This window comes from Cydia strobilella, chromosome 23, assembly GCF_947568885.1.
Source record: "Cydia strobilella chromosome 23, ilCydStro3.1, whole genome shotgun sequence".
NCBI lineage: Eukaryota > Metazoa > Arthropoda > Insecta > Lepidoptera > Tortricidae > Cydia > Cydia strobilella.
Genome location: NC_086063.1, coordinates 7,463,754 through 7,485,759, shown reverse-complemented (window position 1 = coordinate 7,485,759; position 22,006 = coordinate 7,463,754). Strand labels below are relative to the sequence as shown.

General features: G+C 37.1%; 1 protein-coding gene across 2 annotated transcripts in view; it reads right to left on the bottom strand.

Annotated features, from left to right (window-relative positions):
- LOC134751861 (uncharacterized) overlaps positions 1-22,006 on the bottom strand; it is a 131,752-nt gene that overhangs the window by 14,329 nt on the left and 95,417 nt on the right. For both annotated transcript variants that reach the window (XM_063687376.1, XM_063687377.1), the window contains exons 2-4: positions 20,698-21,879; positions 19,840-19,946; positions 2,460-2,554 (exon numbers count right to left, since the gene is read on the bottom strand). In XM_063687376.1, coding sequence (XP_063543446.1) covers positions 2,460-2,554; positions 19,840-19,946; positions 20,698-21,879 — 1,384 coding nt within the window. The remainder of the gene's footprint in view (positions 1-2,459; positions 2,555-19,839; positions 19,947-20,697; positions 21,880-22,006) is intronic.

The following is a 22,006-nucleotide window of genomic DNA, read 5'->3' as shown; positions in this document are numbered from 1 at the left end:
TTAATCGCGTAAAATAAGTTTTAAATTTACCTCCGACGTTTCGAGGACGGCGTTGTCCCCGTGCAAGACCAAGTGCGGGTAGTTCGAAAAACTCGCGCGCCTAATAGAAGATGTTGATGTCAACTTTAGCCAGTCTTCTCCGAGACCACGGGGACAACGCCGTCCTCGAGACGTCGGAGGTAAATTTAAAACTTAGTCCCGTCGTTGTGAATAACAATATTAACAATGAATTCGGTTAATAGTTGATGTTATAGAGACATTTAGTATGAGATTTCTATTATCAATACAATTTCTAAGTACCATATCAGTAAGCGGTCTATAGCAAATATTGTTGATGGAAGTTCTGAACACACCAAGAGTGCTAAATATATTATTCTTATTTAACCGGTCTCTACTGAAAACTTCGTCAACATTGCCTACTGAGCCAATTATTCAAAAACAATGATTCTCTACCAACCCTTGTATGTCTCTATTTACATATATTAATGGGAGAAAGGCGACTAAACTGTTTGGTAGAGAATCACTGTTTTTTCAGGCCAGGCAATGTTTGGTATAGTATTTAGGTATTGCTGAGCAAGTTTACAGTATTTGATGTTGCAGCCCTACGGGCATCAGATAACGAATAGTCTTATACATAGGGCCTACCGCGAAATACGAATTTTGGTTATCTGTCTCTCTATCTAGCGAATTCTAGCGAACGAACGAATCAAGCGGTTTCTGGAGTGCCCTCAGCAATCAAGTATAAACAGTGGGGGGACACTCCTCCTTTCGGGCAAACTCGGCACCGTTCGGCTCAGCATTGCTCCGAGCAATTATTAGGGTTGGCACAACTTGACGTCCCTTTGCGTGCACGACCACAGATAAGATAATAACTTGAATTTTGACAACCCTAAATAGCCGAAAGTGATAGTGCCATACATTAGAAAGGGACAGCATGATTCGACCCTGAATCGCTGTCAAACTTCGGGTTTGTAGGAAGTGTCCTCTCTGTACGGTAGTACTATTACTTATTCTGTGGTATAAACAGAATCCGACACTGTAGGTCTTACAGGGATGTGATAGGTATACTAAAGTTTCTAACATTGTCAGTAAATAAAAAACATATATCTAATTAGACATATTATTCTAGCAAAACTGCGAAAAACAACAACAGCTAATCCCTACGGAACCCCAAGTGTCCGAGCCGTCACATTATACACGGGTTTTTTAAACCCCCATCAAACTACCCTCCCTATTATAACAACACCCCATAGCAAGGGTGACCACTAACTTCTCAAAACTCATATCTTATACACTAATACTTTAAAATACGACCTTAATACCTTGAAATAAAGTCGAAATTTGAATAAAAGGAGATCTGAGATACAAGTTTGTGATAGTTATATCGATTTCCGAGTTCTTTTCACTATGCCAAAGTATTAGGCTACTTATTTGTCATTTCGCAAAGTGTTTCTGGTTTTCTTTTTGGTTTTTACATGTCGCCACAAAAAAATCAGTGCATGTTGAATAAAACGTTTTTGCAGCTGTTTAACTTCCCATAAGTTGTATAATAAAAAAGATGGAGCTTCCAAAATTGGCTTTACTTTGTAAGTAATCAACTCTATGGAACTAGATATCTATAGTTGGTCAAACCAAATAGGCAGTAAATAAGAACAAAAAAAACTATACTCATCCTTTTTTTTTGGGTGCTAGTACTAGTGCAAGACAAAGATAGTATGATTATCTCTGTCTATGTTTAAAATAAGACAGTCCTTTGACAAACTATAGACTTCTTTATTGTAAGATAAGGCACTGAAATAGAATAAGTTTTCGGCAAAAATTTCATTTTTGTTAGAAGCTTTTATCATTGACTGTACTTTTCTTTTTCAAGTAGTCAACTGTACGGAATTTGATTTCCAGACCTTTTAAGATTAGCATAGAGTAACTTATACTAGAGCGGTACTGTCATAGTAAATTTTGTAACCCCAGTAAATTCACTGCCATTTGTCGACACACTTTAAAACTAAAAATGAAGATTTTTACGATAAAATGTATTTAAATATGGATAAATGATTTTTTTTATTTGCATTAATTATTTTTATGATTTTGACCCATGTCCTGATATGCGTTAAAATTGTTAAATAACAAACGAAACCGTCAACGCCATCTATACGACAGTAGGCCAAAGCTAGTGGCGCCCTCTGAACGAGAATCAAATTTTCTTGATTTTCGAGGCACGTTTTTTCCTTAGACTGTATCCATCTATTACTGAGTTATATATATCTTTGAGATTAGGCACTGAAATAGAGTTAGACCAAGATAAGTCTGCAGATTTTGACAGCACACGCAGTGCAAGTGTTATTTTAAACGTCAAACATCTATCAAATTATGACGTATTGCGTCTGCTGTCAAAAACTGCAGACTTTCTTGGTCTAACTCTAGTAAAAAAGTTCATTTGTCTAGTTTTTTATCCAACTAACCTGTTGAAATTGTAGATGTCCTCTATATTGTTGAACAGCTCTGTCAGCTCATCTTCAGAAAACGTGGTGAAACGACGCCACTCATGCAGATAGCCCTGGAACCAATAAATATAGATTTAGTATATAGGCACAGAATAAATAATAGCTTTAGGTACAGAAGATTCACTCAAAACGCGTCTATTACGACAGATATGACCACTAGGTGGCGCAAGCGCGAGCAGGCGTCCGTTCCGTAGCGGTGCGCGGCAACTACTATGGCTAGACACCAAAATTGGTGTGGGCCGCATGTACTTGTAGCGACGGGACGAAATCGCGGAGTGAGCCACGCCTGGTATAGGCGTATAAATTTTGACCGTAGATATCGCCAACTGTACAAAAATATTTGTAAAAATATATTTTAAACAGTAAGGACTGTATTATTATCTAACATAAGTACCTTATTTATTCTTATTACGTTCTAGTCTGGTATAGGTACTAGAATTCTAGAATTACTAGTATAGGTCAAGATCCGTTAAATTTCTCACAATGGTCAATTCCAATACCACAACCGGGGTTACTACACTACGACAATGCATCGCAAAATTACACTTAATACCAACCCAATCCATAACATCGTGACCGACCAAGCTGTTCAAAGCAAATCCGACTCTAAATTGAAGATAGCTAAGTGGGTTTTCGAACTGTTTGTATGATTTCGAATTTCCTTTAAACGCTACGTTTTAAAAAGTCTTAAGTCGTAAGAGATGTCTAGACTGAAGTAAACTCTAAAGAGGACATGTTAAAGTTGATTATGCAAGGAATGTGTTAAGTATACTAAGGGTTAGTTTTTGAGCTTGTGGTCAAGTAAAATAATAGGAATTGGCCGTATAGGTTTTAGTGTGTGGTTAGAAAACCTAAGACAATGCTATAAATAACTGTAAAGATAAGGCGAGTATGGCCGTTGGATGAGATGAGGTCGACTGAGGATTAGTTCCGTACTACTTCTATGAGAAAATAACGTAAAGTTAGCAAAACTATTGGCTATGTGAGCTGTAGACTTCAAAAATCACCTTGACTCCTCCATTAAAAAAAAATAAATCGACAAAAAAATCCTAACAATTATGGAATTATGGAACCAGTATTTAGGAGGCAGGTTCTTAGGGTTCTCGGCCATCATCACACTTCTCAATAATAGTACGCAATTTGACATGTAATTATTAAGTATTTGCGAAATGTTGTAATTTGTAATTTAGTATAATTTTGAGTAGTTTTAGGATACTTTTTTATAGTTTTAGGATAGTTTTTGCTCCTTATATTTCTTTCTTGCTGTGCATGCTTGCTTTGGATGGCATTCTTATGCAATACCTACCACTCATGTACTCTTTGTAACTATGTTGAATGTTGTCTGTTTAGTGTGCCTTTTAAATAAAAAAAAAAAAAAAAACCCTGCTTACAAAATTTTAAAAAGAATCTGTTGGTAAATACGAACTGTAGAGGAGAACACCTGGACACATACGAAAGCATTTTTGTCGAAGAAATTTTTCGAGCAAGTTCGATAATGATATACCTAGATTTATTTTTGTCGCATCGAAATTTTATTAATTGGCGAAGCTTTGGGGGTTCGCGAAGTCTGCAGGTCAAGAAAATTTCGTTAGTTTCCTTAAATTTCCAATTTAGTTCCGGTATTTCTAAAATTGTTATTTAATTCGTACCTATTACAGTCAAACCTACACCAATTCTCGCCACGTTTCCTATCTAGAACAATTAACTACCAACTAATTATTGGCACGATTTCCCTTTCAGACCCTTTCGTAAGAGAAACTAAGGTCCTTATGGGCATGCCCTAAACCACACTATAATTAATTTCAATACAGTGTGACCCGTTTATTGCTATTGATTTTAAGCTAGCTTTGCATCTATTTGAACAAAGTGAGGAAATGTCATTATAAACGTCCTATTTTCATAGAAATTTCACACTAATGATGAAAGTTCCACAGTTTGTCATTGCACTTTGTTGTTCGCAGAGAAACGATACGCAACCTGTCTGTCTCTATCAGATAGAGACAGATACTCGTAGGTTGCGTTTCGTTTCTCTGCGAACAATTGTCATTTTGGCTACTCCCCGTACTCGTTTAGATTTCAAATACTATAGAGTTGGACCAAACTAACTCTGCATGGCATTTGCAATGACAAAGTGTAAAATTTATAGTTTAATTAGTAGTGTGACTACTTGTAAAAACACAAATTAAAATATTTTCATAAGAAAGTTATTTAATTTGTTCTTAGACTTAGAGCTACTATACGTATCCTTATCAGTAACATTATTCCTACGCGTATATAACCCAAGATGATCATGTACTTAAATCTACATATGATAGCGGAAGTCCGTATCTAAAGTGATATCTAGACGATGCATAATATGCATATAATGATGTTATTACGCGTAGGTAGTGGATATATTTACACTGCGCCATATGGAGCGTTTAAATGAAGGGCTTCGAGAGTAGAGTTACTTGTCCGTTGTCCGGTTAGAACAAGGGTTTCGACGGTTACAAGTTTGTGACAATGGTTTGATGGTATCAGTGTATATTTAGCCCATTTACTAGCTTTTGAAGGAGAATATAAGTTGGAGTACATAGGATATTAGGTAATGAACTACATAGTTAGCTTAGCAGTAGGTAGCTTCATTTTCGGGCCTAACAACACTTTAATCATAGAGTAACTTATACTAGAGCGGTACTGTCATAGTAAATTTTGTAACCCCAGTAAATTTACTGCCATCTGTCGACACACTTTAAAACTAAAAATAAATATTTATAAAAATATGATAAAATGTATTTAAATATGGATAAATAATTTATTTAATTTAATTGCATTAATTATTTTTATGATTTTGACATGTTCTTTCACTGATATGCGTCAAAATTGTTGAATAACAAACGAAACCGTCAACGCCATCTATACGACAGTAGGCCAAAGCTAGTAGCGCCCTCTGAACGAGAATCAAATTTTCTTGATTTTCGAGGCACGTTTTTTCCTTAGACTGTATCCATCTATTACGGAGTTATATCTATCTTTGACTTTAATAAACACTTGTAATCAGGTGGGATCCTGTGGTCCTGTGAGGATTTTTTGTAATAGAAAAAAGTTATAGTTGAAAGGTTACTTTTCATTGTTCAATCAATAAAATCTTCATTGTCCCTCTTGTTTAGCGAGATATATCAGCAATACTTACTATAGTGTTGCGATTTTTATCGTTTAAATCCTAATCCAATGGCTGACCAAGTGACCAGCGTATTAAGTACTTGGGCAAGTTATACCTGCTGTTCAAACTGATATATCATAGACAGTCAAGTTATAATAAAAGTCTGGTACTCTCCCGTTAGGACAACACGGCTATGGCATTGTCACGGGCGCGCGACTATGAAAAATCACTCCGCTTGCCTACCCTTCTAACAGTACGTTTGTACACAATCCAACCCAATCGGTAGACGAGAAATAAACGTCAAGTAAGTACTCGCCCGCTCGGACTGGTGTGGTCTAAACTCAGCTCAGACGGCGCTGTGGACAAATAATGCGTGTCGCAACCCGTGGCACCGGTTTAGCCTACACCAAAAACACTGATACCACGGCAACGGCAGTATCACATCACGGGCTCGTGATAATGAAATTTAGCCACTCCGCTTGCCTACCCTTCTAACAGTACGTTTATAGACAATCCAACCCAATCGGTAGACGAGAAATAACCGTCTAGTAAGTACTCGCCCGCTCGGACTGGTGTGGTTTAAACGCAGCTCCGACAGCGCTGTGGACAAACAATGCGTGTCGCAACCCGTGGCACCGGTTTAGCCCACACCAAACACACTGATACCACGACGGCAGTGTCACGGGCGCGGACAATGAAATTAATCTCCAACATGCTCCCATACATATTTCCTTACAACTTAATCGGCTATAGTCGAGAATTGGCTCAGCAAACGAAAACCACGCATGGTAGGAAAGAAGAGGAGTTTGTTGAGAACCATAGAAAATAGAAGAGGAAAGATGCTTGGACACCTGCTATGACACGACGAATTTATCAAAAACATAATTGAAGGGAGAGTTGAGGCAAGGAGACGGAGAGGGAGACCAAGGAGAACGTACATAGATCAAGTGAAGGAAAAACTCAACATCGTGTCGTATCAGGCTGTCAAGGAGAAGGCAGAGGACCGACACATATGGAAATCGCTCCACCGACAAGAGTATAACTCTTAAAGATATGATGATGAAACGAAAACCAAAAACTGCCTGGGAAATAAATAATAACTAAAATCGTATGCGAGTTCTCGCGCCGTCTAAATGAGCCTTAAATCTGTGCAATGGGTCAGTAATGGCGACCCGTGCAATGGCTGTGATGGCGTTAATGCTCACATTAGGAATATAGAACGTCCACTTGTGAATGTAGACCGGAAGAATTGTAGTTAGCGCCCACTCTGACTGTTATTGTGGATAGTAGGTCAGGTTTTACATAAGCTACATGTTTGGACTGTTCGTATTTTCAAATATTGTCATTAACTTCAGCGCAGTGGTCAAACATATCATCATCCTTTTCATAGATTTGTCGCGGCTTTTTGCCACAGCTTATGGATGGCAATGGAATCAGGGCTATAACCGCGAAAATCGAAGTTCGCAAATTGCGGGCATCTGTCTGTCACTATAATTACGCCTCCATTGGAGTAAAAGTATAATAATAAACTGACAAATCAATTCAATTAATGATTTATCAATAAAATTATTTTTGACTATATATTTTTAGATTTAGTTTTAAGATTTGCGGTCATTTATTTTATTTTATTTTAATTTAAATTGATTACTAATAAGTAAATGTAATTAGCCTAGAATAATATTACTATTGTGTGCCCTTACAGGGTGTCATGATCTGACTTTATATTATGTAACACCTATTATGTACATGACAATACAATAAATAAATGATAAATGATAAAAAGAGAAAGATCCCCGCAATTTGTGAATTTCGGTTTTCGCGGTAGCCCCTCTGAGCTCCTATCGCTCTTGCGTATTCGAGCGATAGAGAGCAGATAAAGAAATTGAGATTTTTGTTTTTCCAACTAATTCCAAGAATTGCCGTAGGCGTACTTTACTGACACTGCCAGTGCCAGTGCCAACCCAGAGGGAAATTAATAGGTAAAATTTTAACATACATACATAATCACATCCCAAATTCCCAACCCCAACCCCATCCTGCGGTTGATAGCCGAGAGGTTTGACTGCCCATATATGAGGCACTGTGAGGACATGCATGTTTCTAGAAGTACTTATTATGTATAAGCTACTTGGGTATGTACTTCTAGAAACATAACTAAGTTTATCTCAATATTGTTTTTATGTATTTATTGTAATGTTAATTGTATGATAACAATTATTCTGTATATATAGTGATAGATGTAAGCATTAACATAGTTATAAGTACTTACTAACACAAGCTATGAGTCTGTAAAGTTACTCGAAATAAATGATTTATTATTATTAAAAAAAAAAAAAAAACGGTGCTGAATGCTGGCCAGTGAAAAAAGTCCATACCACTAAAGTGCATACGACGGAGATGAAGATGCTGAGATGGGCGGGAGGTGTCACCTTGTTAGACAGGGTCAAAAATGAGTTCATCCGTGGCAGTTTTAAAGTCAGACCCATTGAGGAGAAACTCGCTGAAACCCGTCTAAGGTGGTATGGACACGTAATGAGGAGACCCGAGGATCATATGACCAGAAAGGTCCTCAGTATAAACACCGGTCCGAAGAATCCCGGTAGACCCCTTCAAACTTGGATGTCTGTCATCAACAATGACCTAAAGAAAGCCCAAATCAACGACACGACGACCCAGAACCGAAGAGTGTGGCGAAGATTGACGAGGAGAGCCGACCCCAAATGAAATGGGACGTGGCTAGGCAAAGAGAGAGAGAAAAAAAAAAAAAAAATGCGTTTATTTTCAGACAACTCATAGGTCCATAGCATTGTTAGTAAGTTCTTAACTAAAAATTAAAACTAAAATTATTAATACTTTATTATAATTCAAATATAAGGGAGAACCTCTGCAGGTCGCATTCGTGAAATTTTAAATAAATATAGTTTATTACGAGTATTCAAGTATATTACAATGCGCTTATGAACGTCAAATAAAGCTACGCCGGCTCTAACCCTACACCTCTGCCCCGAGAAGATTTAAAATTTGTGAAATTGAAGATTTTGTGAGCACTGTTGCAGAATAGAGTTTATATAGCAACATTAAAGAAAATTACTGGTTACCATAGCAATATGTCAACCTTCTTCTTGGACAATATCATGGAGACTATATAAAGGAGCCAAATCTCTATGTATGAAAAGTGTCCATCAAAAAACAGTAATTAGGCGGCGCCACCATACACCGAAATACTACCAAAAACAACCTACGTAAATTGGTCGCGTTATTTGTTGGTTCATGTTATACTCATGTCCCAGACCCTAACTAGCGCCACCGGAGAGATTAGGAACTATTATTTAAAGCTGAAAGCGGTCACTTTTGCAACAATTCTGCCATAAGAGATTGGCATCCTTTTCTATACCATCCATAGACAATTTCGCAGTTTTAATTTATAAAATTTTACTTATTTGGACTCTAAGGCAAAAGTATAGCCTCTAACAAGCACGTTCGAAATTATATGGATTATTAAGGAGATTAAGGTTTTTAATTTTTTTTTAATGTCGGAGCAATAAGGAATATTAAGCGAAACTCTGCGCAGGGGGCGCCACTACCACAATCTGAGGGTCTCGCAAAACAAGAAAATCGTAATTTCGTTATCTAACATCTCTGTCATATTCGAGCGATAAAGAGGCAGATAGCGAATTTTCGGATTCGCGTTTCCCGGTAGGTTCTTTGTAAACAAACCGCCTTGGTGCATCGATGTCATATTTTATAATCTCTGAAAACGCGTCAAAAAACTGTGAAATGCACAGTATGCATAAGTTACTCTGTGGTTTACTAAACGGGCTAGTGGTGCACTCTGGCGGCAGAACCTTGCAGTAATACCCCCTATTAGTACATTTAGTACCTATGCTTATTTTTTTAAAAACTCGTATAATTAGTAGATTACTACAGTTTTTGTAAAAATCATGAGTTGTATGTTATTTAGTAGCACGGTCGCATTCTTATCACTTGTCACCATGCCTGTCACGTTCTAACAAGTATGTAAGTGCGAAAGTGACAGGCATAGTGACAGGTGATAAAAATGCATTCTATACAGACGAAGTGGCCGGCGGAGGCTAGTACCTATAGTATAATAAATTACAAAAGTAAATTATCTTTTCTAAAAGTTCTAAACACGAATTAAATTATAGTTTATCATACAACGTTGACAAAACATAATTACCTAATTAAATGCAAGACTGCATCTCGGATAAATAACAGTCACGCCCACAACCATTTTTATTTATCGACAGTCGATAAAAAGTTATTTAAGTGCGTCGCCCACGATACAGACCACCAGTTCATTAGTGTTGGGACGGTAATTACGATATCGATTTCGAATTTTGTGACATCGAGAGATAAATAGTATAATCCCACCAAAAACATTTTCATGTAAAATGTTGCCAAGACGAGACCATTAGCCATATTATGGCTCGCACTGTCAAAAAGTTATCAGATCTCATGTAGAGCCAACTCTTCTACACGCTCTAACTCATATAAGCTCTATCTTCACTAACTCTACACCTGAATAACTATAGCAATCACCCTAGGTAGTATTTGAGTGTCTCTTGGAGACCACCCTGAAGATCAGCACTGGAAGCCACCAGCAACATGAGATGAGGCCATTTCGTGGCACTTTAATCTTATACTATGTTTTCTTTTATATAATGTAATGTTTCGTTTGTTTGTGCTTACGAATTAAATTATATTCTATTCTATTCTAAAAATTTAAAGTTGGTAGGTAGATAATACCGTCTGCTATTTTAAAAAGTTGAAATAGTAATGCTTTGCTAATTATTAACTCATTTATCTCACTATCGATTCAATAAATTCGAGTTAGCGCCGGCTCCTCCCTACGGCAACCCACGTGTGTCTACGAGTACACTCATTTATACGATACCTAGGGTCGCATTCGAATTTAAAAATGTATATTGATTGGATATTGACGACCGGTCTCGCCTAGTGGGATGGGTAGTGACCTTGCCTATGAAGCCGAAGGTCCTGTGTTTGAATCCCGGTAATTTATTTGTGTGGTGAGCAATATTTGTTCCTGACTTCCTGAGTCATGGGTTTTCTATGTGTTTTATGTATCTGTATAAATGTATCGTAGTCTGAGTACCCACAACACAAGCCTTCTTGAGCTTACTGTGGGGCTTAGTCAATTTGTGTAAGCATGTCCAATAATATTTATTTATTTATTTGCCTTTACTCGTATCTCGCGAGCACTAATACGTAAAAAAGTCCGAGAGAGATGAACTAAATATATCAAATCAGGTTGAGATTTCTAATGTTTGAACGCCGCTCCTGCGCGGGAGTTTACGGTCTTTATACAGCTCTGTTTCTCAAAATAATTAGTCGCCAACTAAGGTATTTATTATTTATGATATAACATAATAACAAAATATTAGAAAAGTCGCGCGCTTACGATTAAAAAACTAAAATTTATAAAAATGAATTATCTACTCCAGAATTTGTTCAATATCAAATAAAAACATTTTTTTTTCATATTCTTGCCGCCCAATAAACTTGTTCTGAACACTATCACTATCACATAAAAATTTCCATAAAAAATATTTTCATTTCTCAAGCTCTGAAAGAGGGTCATTGTTGTTCTAAAAGGTGTGCAGAAAATAATACGTGTCTGCATAGAGCATTTTACGTTCGAAGTTAGTTTTTTTTTTAAATTTTTTTACGATAAGAAATTGAAATTTGGTTTAAATGGATTTGTTTTACAATTTCCATTCTGATATTTGACTCTCCATTCCATAAATAACGATACTTTTGCCTAAATTGTTAATTAAAAGTATAACCTCAAGAAATACTATAAAAATGTATACTTAGTAATGTTTAAAAAAAAACACATTCATTTTACTTTCCTCGTATTCGAAATGAATAGTAGAGTGGTTAACTCGGGTGAAAGGCATAATTTCAGCCTCGGACTATTGGCGCTCTCACTGCGTTCGAGCGCCAAAATACCTCGGCAGATTTGAGTGCCTTTCATCCCTTTGTTCAATCTCATTGCTTTTCATTGTAGTAAAAATCTAGCTAACTATACATAATATTTTGTATGATAATATGTTTTATTAAGTGTGTCAGTGGACCTAATATCGCCACATGTGTCAAAAGTATTTATATCGTAGACCCACGCATTCGTAGTGCTATAAATAAACTAGACATGTCCATAAAATAAAACATGACAATTTGGACAAGCGCGAGTTCGGGATAAAGGTGCAGTTCCGTCCCAAATCATACAGGTTTTTTTTTTCAATAACCTATTTTCTTAAAGGTTTGTATGTTAAACTTCTACTCGCTCTAATTTATTTGTATTACATTTTATTACAACTAAAACTTCAAGACTGGCGAGAAACTGCACAGGACCGGGATCAGTGGCGAACTGTCGTGTTGGAGGCCAAAACACACTTTGGGTCGCTGCGCCAGAGGAGTAAGTAAGTAAACCTAATCGAAATTAAACTATCTTGAGACATATTTCAAAATATTTAGATCGGTACGGTTTCACGACGTACAACCGCCGCGGACACTCGCGACTAAAAATAATAGTGAGTGAAACCGTACTGATCTAAATATTTTAAGTAAACCTAGTACAGTCAGCAGCAGTTTCTATAAGCGGGCCAGGTGCTCAAAATGATCTTGACGCGCCTTCATTGAGTAAGGAACCCTAAACGTTTAGTATTATTTTTGTACCGATTTCCAATGTATGGACAAAAATGTTGTTTTTAGATTTAGTACCAAGAATGGAGTTAATCACACGCCATTCTGTTCAGGTCTATCGTGCGCTCTATATTTACCGATATTTTTACTGTGACAAAATAATACCTTGAGTGGAGAACTTCCCTATTTTGTGAACGACGTTGCGGACGCCCTAACCTAAAGGGGCCCACTGACTATCAGTCCGCCGGACGATATCGGCCTGTCAGTTGTTCGGAACTGTCAAATTTTTGTTCTAACTGACAGGCCGATATCGTCCGGCCGCCTGATAGTCAGTGGGCCCCTTAAGGCGCTCCCTTATCCTAGGTAGCGAATAAAATAAGAGAATTGTATAGTTATTTACATAAATTGTGGTTTACCCTGTTTATGTAAACTAACACAGATTTAGCTGTGAAAATCCGTTTTTATAATATATTAACAGTAAATAAGGTCGAATTGATAACCTTCTCCTTTTTTGAAATCATTTAAAAAGAAAACCATGTCAGCTCCAGCTTGCCCAAACAGGTGTTTCATAGGAAACTAGCCATATTGGCATTTTTGTAGATTTATACAAAAAAAATATTGAAAGCATATGACAGCCATTCCACATATAACATTTTTCATCCCCTCGCGGTTAAATTACGCCTAAACCGTTTCTATTTTTACTTCTAATAAAAAAATAACAACCCGCTTGCTAGGGGCCGCGTCCCACTGACCCTGCATAATGAACGGTAGCCCAGTTCTGTATCTAGATTTATTTATGGCCACGCTATCGCTAACTGTGGTTAGGAACTGGTTGAGCTTTGTGGGATATTTATAATATTATGTAAAAAAACACCATAGACGGCGCAGGCCGGGGTTCAGGCAGACCGAAAAGGAGACGGCGGGACGACTTGGACGCATTCTACCCCAAATGGTGGGACAATGTCGATGACAGGGTCGAGTGGAGAAAACGAGAGGAGGCCTTTGCCCAGCAGTGGGACACCAAAGTAGGCTAATAAAAAAAAATGTATAAAAACAGGACAGACGAATCTCTATAGTCTGGCAAAACAACTTGTGAGGAGAAAAAGGCGCCTACATTACCTTTCGCCAAGGGCGAAAATTTTTGTTACTAAATGTGGGGCATACATTTCCCCTTGGCCACCAGCCATATCAACTCCCCCAGAAGCCCCCAACTGCTCGAGAAGAGGAAGAGGAAAACCACGAGCAAGCTAAACACAACAACTAAAAGCAAAAGCAAATATCTTACAGGGACCTAAAGAACCGCGAAAACTGGCGCATACTCCACCGACAAGAGCCATGCTCTTAAATTATGATGATGATGATGATGTAATAAATAAGGTACTTATAATTATAACCTCGGTTAGGTTATAATTATAAGTAGGAGTAGTAAAACAACAAGGAGTAGCATAGTACGCCGCGGGCATTATCCAGGTCAGATGTTAGCCTAGGTCGCACGCGAGTATTGATTCACGAATTACGGCGTACTTCATTATTTATTGCTGTACGAGTATGTTATGCAGTACCGACTGTTATAGCAAAACAAAAAATTCGAATCATGGAGACTGTATAAAGGAGCCAAATCTCTATGTATGAAAAGTGTCCATCAAAAAACAGTAATTAGGCGGCGCCACCATACACCGAAATACTACCAAAAACAACCTACGTAATTTGGTCGGGTTATTTGTTGCCTTATATGGTTCATGTTATACTCATGTCCCAGAGCCTAACTAGCGCCACCGGAGAAATTAGGAACTATTATTTAAAGCTTAACGCGGTCACTTTTACAACAATTCTGCCATAAGAGATTGCGATCATTTCTATACCATCCATAATTCGAATTCAGTTTATTTTTAACAAGTTTTCCTATGTATCGAATCCTCCTTTCAAGTTTGACACTTCTTAGGAGTATTCGCAATTCGCTCTTTCATCAAATTTAAAACAAAACACAGTTAGTCAGTGACTATATATTTTCGCCTAAACCTATTTCTCACCCGCTAACGGTTCTCGTGACATGTCCACTCGTCCCTCCACTAATTACCGTTGACAGAATGACAGTTTTGACAGTCCGCACCAACCCACTTCCGGGAGCCATTTTTGGCGCGAAGACTGTCATTTTGACGCGGCCTACCGGTGTTAATTAGTAAATTTTATGTTTATTTAGGCATATATTTTCTATGGGTCTCTATTGTTTCCCATATAGTTTTAAGTCATAATGTATTGTTTGTTCACATTTTCGTTAGTCATAATTTGGTTTGTCTCAGAACCGCATAACTTTTCAGGATTGCCATAAAACAAACCTAACCTATCTATAGGATAACCTGAGGAAAATCCTGAAAAGTTAACGGTTTTAGAATTATGACTAATGATAATATGACAATCATTACATTACGACTTTCAATAATTATGTCAAACAAAGGGACCCCATTTTCTAAAGATGGATAGCATACATAAGTAACAGACATAAGTAAAAACAAGAAATTACACTACTGTAGTACCTAAAGCTTAAGCAATATGCATTTTTATATCAGTTATCACATAGGTGCATATGCTAAAAAGAGCGAAAAGGAATAAATAAAAAGTGGAAAATTCACTGTCTTGGGTGGGACTTGAACCCACGACGGATCACTAGTACAGTGAATTTTTTTAACATGCAGATACGTCTGCGAGCGATACTGCAAATTTTATATTAAAGGAAAAAATGGAAAAAGTTACACTTCCGGCAGGATACACTACACTAGTACACTAGTGCACTAGTACAGTGCTCTACCATCTGAGGGATCCTTTTCATTTACCGAAAACAAAATTGACCAAATTTCGTTTCCCAACCAAATTTTACCAACATCTGTGAACGTGACGTCAAGGTCACTACAGAGAGTCAATTGAATGTATGGACAAAAAAAATATGGTCAACGACGGGGTACAGATGTAGTGAATAAACTGAACAATCCTTTGCCACCGTATTTTCACGGCAACGCACGGACGTGTTATGATATTTCAGTCAGTCTCACTCACGTGAAGTAGTCTTGAAGTTTTTTTTTACTTTATAACTATGCAAGACTCTTTATTAACATACAAGATATAATACAGTGGTACTCATCATCAATGGCCACTGCATCCCTGACGGATGATTGTTGCAACGCTGTGTCAAGAGCGGTTGAGACGGCCAATGCATTTTCGCTTATGGCTATACAAGCCTATCGCTGCACGGCACTTCTTGCATGTATGGATTTGTTGAGCCTCTGGATTTGAGACCAGGCTGCCAGCCTGGTGACGCCTGTGCCTTTTATGGTTCAGGTACTACGTAAACGAAATTAATAACTAACTTAAATCTAAAATAGGCCCTTGAGGCAGTCTATAGTAAATAGTCTTGAAGTTAGTCTCAGAACAAAAAGTACTGAGGTTGACTGAAGTAGCATGACAAATGGGGTCATTGACTCCTAGTCAAATCAGTTTCTTTTTACGAACTGTGAAAATGATTTTGCTACTATGGAATTTATATATGAAACTAGCATGTGACGTCACAATCAAATTACCTCCTCTTTATAGTTTTATACGGGTTTTAAAATTGAAATTGTGTTTAAAAATAACTGCTGTCTACGTTTGTCTATTAATCTTCTGGTGCTTTACTTCATGCATGGTGTAAAATAATTTATTTTAAATACATTCAAATACCCTATCCCTTTACGAACGTTTCCGAGAAAGTGCGATGGCAAAGGATTGTTCACTACATCTGTATGTAAAAATTGTTTATGCAAAAAAGAATTATGACATTTATGACTAAGTTAGGATTTCCTGACTTACTTTAAGACTAAACTATTTCCCTACAAAATGTCCTGTCGCCAAAGTGTTTAATTAGCAAAAGCTTTAGAAAGCGACGTAACGGTGAAAGCCGGTGATACTAAACGGCGGTTAAACGGGGTTTAGTGGCTAATTGGCTTAGATTGAGACATTAGATGGCGTCGATAAAAAACGCAGCTTAATGCGAAACCTGTTCGACGGCGCGGCGGTCCGTTTCGGCGAAATTTGTTTTTGTACCATATGCGTACCATTATACTTTGGACCCGGGTATGTCCTTAAACTGCGTCCGGACCCGGATATGTCCTTAAACTACGTCCAAAAGAGAGGTATGGGCACTGTGAATGACATCTCGCTTTGTGTGGTAGGGCACAGGACAGCGAATGTCATTCCAGATCTAGAGCAGAGCCCAACTGGGGAAGTACCTCCACCTTACAGAAAACCTCAGCCAAATAACACTAGACCCTACTCATAGTGTTGTGTTCCTGCCGGTAAGTAAGGTTGCCAGAGCTCAACGAGGGAGAGGAGTGTTAGGGCCGGCAACGCGCGTGTAATATCTCCGGTGTTGCAGGCGTCCATAGGCTACGGTAATTGCTTACCATCAGGCGGGCCGTATGCTTGATTGCCACCGACGTAGTAAAAAAAAAATTATACGGCTGATGGTTGGTGTGTCATGTGTGTGTGGATCAGCTAAATAAGTAGATATCAGATAAATCCCTGAAACCAACATTTTCAAAAATATCTGAGGTAATATAAATATTGTATACAGGGTGTCCTTAGCCATTGGACAAAGCCGAAATTTACATATGCATTAGGGTATTTAGAATCAGTATACTGTATCATAACAACCGGTGTAGAGGTTACGAAGAAATTAACAAATTAGGATTTTTTACTTTGGAACAGTCTGTATGTGTTAATAGCTCCTGAAGTAATAAATAGTATGAAACCTTCTTTGACCTTATTTATTATCTTTTTTATTTATGACATTAATAAGATTCTGACTTTTGACAAATGTCATCATTGCCACACATTTTCGAACAAGTTGTCAAAAACACTGCCAATGATACAGTTTGTTTCTTTTTGTTGTCGATCATTGGAATTAATTTTTGTTTGAAATTTTATTTTTTTATCTTTTGTTCTAATTAAAAAAAATATTAACGTTAGAGCATTCCTGAGAAGTAACCCTACGTAAGATTTCAGGGTTTGTCCAATGGCTAAGGTCAGCCTGTATACAATCAGAAAACGCCCCCGGATTTCTAGTACTTTTAAATCTTGGCATACATCATTATAATAAATCTAGGAACATAACGGTCGGACTAGTCTAGACTAGTACAAAAATGCATTAGACATTTAAAGATGTCCGTCACTGTCACCAATCATCCCCATATTGGGCTATCCCGTTACGACCTACAAAATCATGCATTCAATATCAACCTTATCCCTTTAAGTTAAAGTTGAGTTCGCTTTGAAATGCATGCAGAAAAAAAATTGCAACTAGGATTAAGAGGAAAGAGGACAGCCGCTTCTATATACAAACGTAGTCCCCATTTTCCTCTCTGGATATATTGACATTATGAAAAATATTTTTATATAATTTGATGTATATTAACCATAGCTAAAAATAGCCATAGTTAAAAAAAATCGTAAAAAGTCAAACGAAGGGGGTTTGACTTTTTACGATTTTTTTAATATTATAAGAATTAGAGCAAAAAACACTTTCCATACAATTTTTTAAATGTTCCTTACTCTTATAAACTTCAAACGAACGAACGAAAAAAATCAAACGAAGGGGCATAACTGTGAAAACCCGTGTCGATGTTCCGCACTAGCATCGACACGGGTCATTACTTTATTACGGGACGAGTGAAGAATGACTTTTCCGCACGTGTATCGAACGACGTTTTTTAATACAGTTGCGAAAAAATAAGAAAAACAACAAGTAAGGAATACGAAACTTTTATATTATTAATTCTGTAACATCATTGTAATACAGTTGAAAAATAATGAAGTTTCAAACGGAAATGTCCATTAAATACAAATTTGAAAAAAACCAAAAACCTCAAAGAATTAAACCGTTTCCGCAATAAAGTAGGTTAGAGTTTTATATTTCAAAGACATCGGAAAATGTCTGCAACGAAAGACAAGCTAACTAAATTTCAAGTAAATATAAGCCTTATTCCATACGGTTAAGGTTTTCTCACCCGCAAAGTTCTCTTGTAACAATTTTAACACTGTAGTCGATAGTTACTTTCGGGAACTTCCAATGAAAAGTTAGTTTAAATAAAACAGTGACTTTGCAGTAGCCAATTAGGCAAGTATAAAAATACAGCTCTAATTTCAAACAAACTAGCAGTTAGGGTGTTTCATTTTTCCGAATTTTCGATTTTTATGTGACTTTGCTCGAATTCTGGTTCACACTGATGAAAAAATGGTTTATGCAAAAAAAAAAACTACCTCATGTCATTGTATGTGCAAAGTTTCATTACAATCCAACAGTTTTAAAATGAGAACGAAACTCCGTTTGTATGTGAAGGTGAAATTTGGCCGAGCTTGCCGGGGACTTAAATTATGTAGTTCGAATTACAAAGGAAGTGAAGGATTTTCAATTAAAAGTAACATCAGAGTAGAAAGTATCGGAACTCGCTTAGACTATTTTAAGATTGGTTTAACTAGTCTATTTGGATTCTGTTTGTCTTATGACGAACTAACATCCTGTGGTCCGAGTTTAACTGTTTAATTATGTCGGTATGTCTGCTTGAGTATATAAACTTTCTTGGTGTTATAAACGGAAATAAATGTTATAAAAAAAAAACGGAAATAGATGTCATATCGTAGAAGAATAATAAAACCGGCCAAGTGCGAGTCGGACTCGCGTACGAAGGGTTCCGTACCATTACGCAAAAAACGGCAAAAAAATCACGTTTGTTGTATGGGAGCCCCAATTGAATATTTATTTTATTCTGTTTTTAGTATTTGTTGTTATAGCGGCAACAGAAATACATCATCTGTGAAAATTTCAACTGTCTAGCTATCACGGTTCATGAGATACAGCCTGGTGACAGACGGACAGACAGACAGACAGACAGCGAAGTCTTAGTAATAGGGCCCCGTTTTTATCCTTTGGGTACGGAACCCTAAAAATGGCGAAGCCCTCGTGGTGAAGACTGGGTTACGGGTATTGTACAGAGAAATACATTGAAACTAACAGATATAGCTAATATAGCTATAGCTATGCACATTTAAACATATATATTATTATTACTAGGCTCCGTGTGTATTACGAGTGTTTGTTTGTATGTGGGTCTATGTGTGTGTGTCTGTGTGTGTGTAAGTGTGTAAAAATGCATACTATAACGTTTACAATAAGAGGATATAGTTCAGTAACTATATATATATATGTGATGTAAATGTAATAAATATTTAATCATTTTAAAACGTTTAATCTAGTCTAATCTAGTTGACTAAGCCACTTAGTTAGATACCGTTTGCTAGGAGGTTTCTTTATTGTATGTAGTTTACAGAATGATTTCATATCAAAAGCTGAAATGAAGGGGTGAAATGTTTGGGCAAATTTTGTAAGTGTTTTTGTGGTTTTCCAGCGCTGACGGATTTGACTGATCAGATTCAAAAATCTAGTCATGCAATTTTCTATAATTATACATGATAATAAAAGCTTACCTCAACAACTTGCCGCAGGTCCTCAACGTATACGTTTTCCGTCTGCACGATTTCTGCGCACACACGCTCCAGCTGCGACAGCCCCGACACCTCGTTCCAGGATTGGCCTGCAATGTGATGAACTTGAAGAAGCATTAAGGGATCTGAATAATCATCCTACAAAAATCAGTCCCAAGACTTCAAGTCACTTGTATTCAGTTTAAAAAGTAAAGTATATTATTATTAACTATATATATTATTTAAGCTAGTTATTAATTTCGTTTACGTAGTACCACTGTCTATATCTTGTATGTATATTACATCGTAAAACATTGAATTTGATTTTTGAAGCCTTTTGAAAATGTTTTATTTATACATTGTTGACATTAAGAAAATCATACTTGCATAAAATAATATGATAGTTTGATTTGATGGTAGGCAATTCCTTGCGATTCAAATGCTCTCATAAAAAACGTGAAAAAAAATGACAGCCTTTTTTGAATATGATTTGTAAGAATTACCGAAATGCAACGATAGCACCTATCAGTCAATAAGCAAATCGTAATTATAAACTACTAGCTTTTTCCCGCGACTTCGTCTGCGTGGTGTTAGTAATTTGGGTAGCTTATTTTTTATATAATCTGCTTTTTATCGATTTCCCATACAAACTTCCACCCCCTTTTTCACCCCCTTGAAGGATGATTTTCAGGATAAAAACTATCTTATGTCCTTCTCCGGGACTGGCTGGGACTCAAACTATCTCTATGCCAAATTTCAACTAAATCGGTTCAGCGGTTTAATCGTGAAGAGGTAACACACAGACAGACAGACTTTCGCATTTATAATATGGATTTATGGAATTACTAGGTAGCGACTTACGTGGTATCGTCTCCGTGTGCCTATCCTCTGTCGCACCTTTGTTTAAAATTCCCGCACTATTCACGAAATTATTGCTACCATTCGCCGAAGCCATATCAGCATCACTATGGTCATCCAAACTTTCGATAGACGCCAAATACGCAGAGTTCACTCCTCCTTTATTCTGGACACCACTACTTGAGGTCGAGCTAGAAGAAGCAATGGAACTCATAGAAAGCGGTCTAGTCACTTCTATAGGCGGTGGATGCAATGTCTCTTTCGTTTGTATCGTTTTCAAATTACCCGTCGATCCTACTACTTCGGGATAAGGACCACTTTTGGCTAATTTTGACGGACTCTCACTCTTACTAACAAAGTCTTTCCTATTTAAACTATTGGTTCCATTGGGGAATGTATCTGAAGGCACTTCGGTCTTTACTGGTTTTTGAGGAGAATTGTCTTTTGAGGACAGTTTTATATCGAATTCTCTATCGTTTGAAGATATAGAGAGCTCAATAGATTGGTCGATGTATGGTAATGATAGAGATTCGAATGCTGTCTTATTTGCTACAGGCACATCGTATATAGCTGGTCTATTATTCGTTGGGACATCGTATGTTGTTTGTTCATCTATTCTAAAATCAGGCTTAAGAGGTAATTTCGATGGAGATTCTTCTTCAACTTTTTTACCAAAGCTCTTTACACCACAGGGTTGATCGTAAATTTCTACAGAATCTAAGATATCAACACCTGACTGGGTAAGCTTCGATGTCGCTCCAAACAGAGGTATATTCGATCGTTGTCTAGTAGAAGTTCTAGCGCTATTTCCTTTCCTTTGAAACTTTAACGTAGTAGTCTCTGTTGCACTTGAGATCATCCTTTTGACATTCGGCGATAAATTATCAAATGTAGCTGTCTCTGAAACTTTATCTTTAAACGTCCTTTGCACTTTTTCACTGGTATCACTTTCACCGTTGCACCGTTTGTATAAAGAACTTTTGTTAACTGCTGCTATGGGTAGTTTGACACTGCCTACCATCTTGGAGGGATCTTTAGGCGCTTCTTTAATCATGAGGTCTACTGGTGGATCATTTCTTGCGTCTTTAGCCTTCTCTAGAGTGCTAGCTTCTGGTCTTAAGCTTTTGGGCTCTAGCAAGGAGTCGTATATGCCTATTAGTGTTGGTGTAAGATCTGTCGTGCTACCTGTAACAATAGAAGAAAAAAATAGATTAGTTATGTTAAATATTGAAATTTGTGATTAAGGTCCCTTTAAAATAAAAAATAATTAAGTTTGGATTCTAAAACATGCCTGAACGATTTAGGCTGAAAA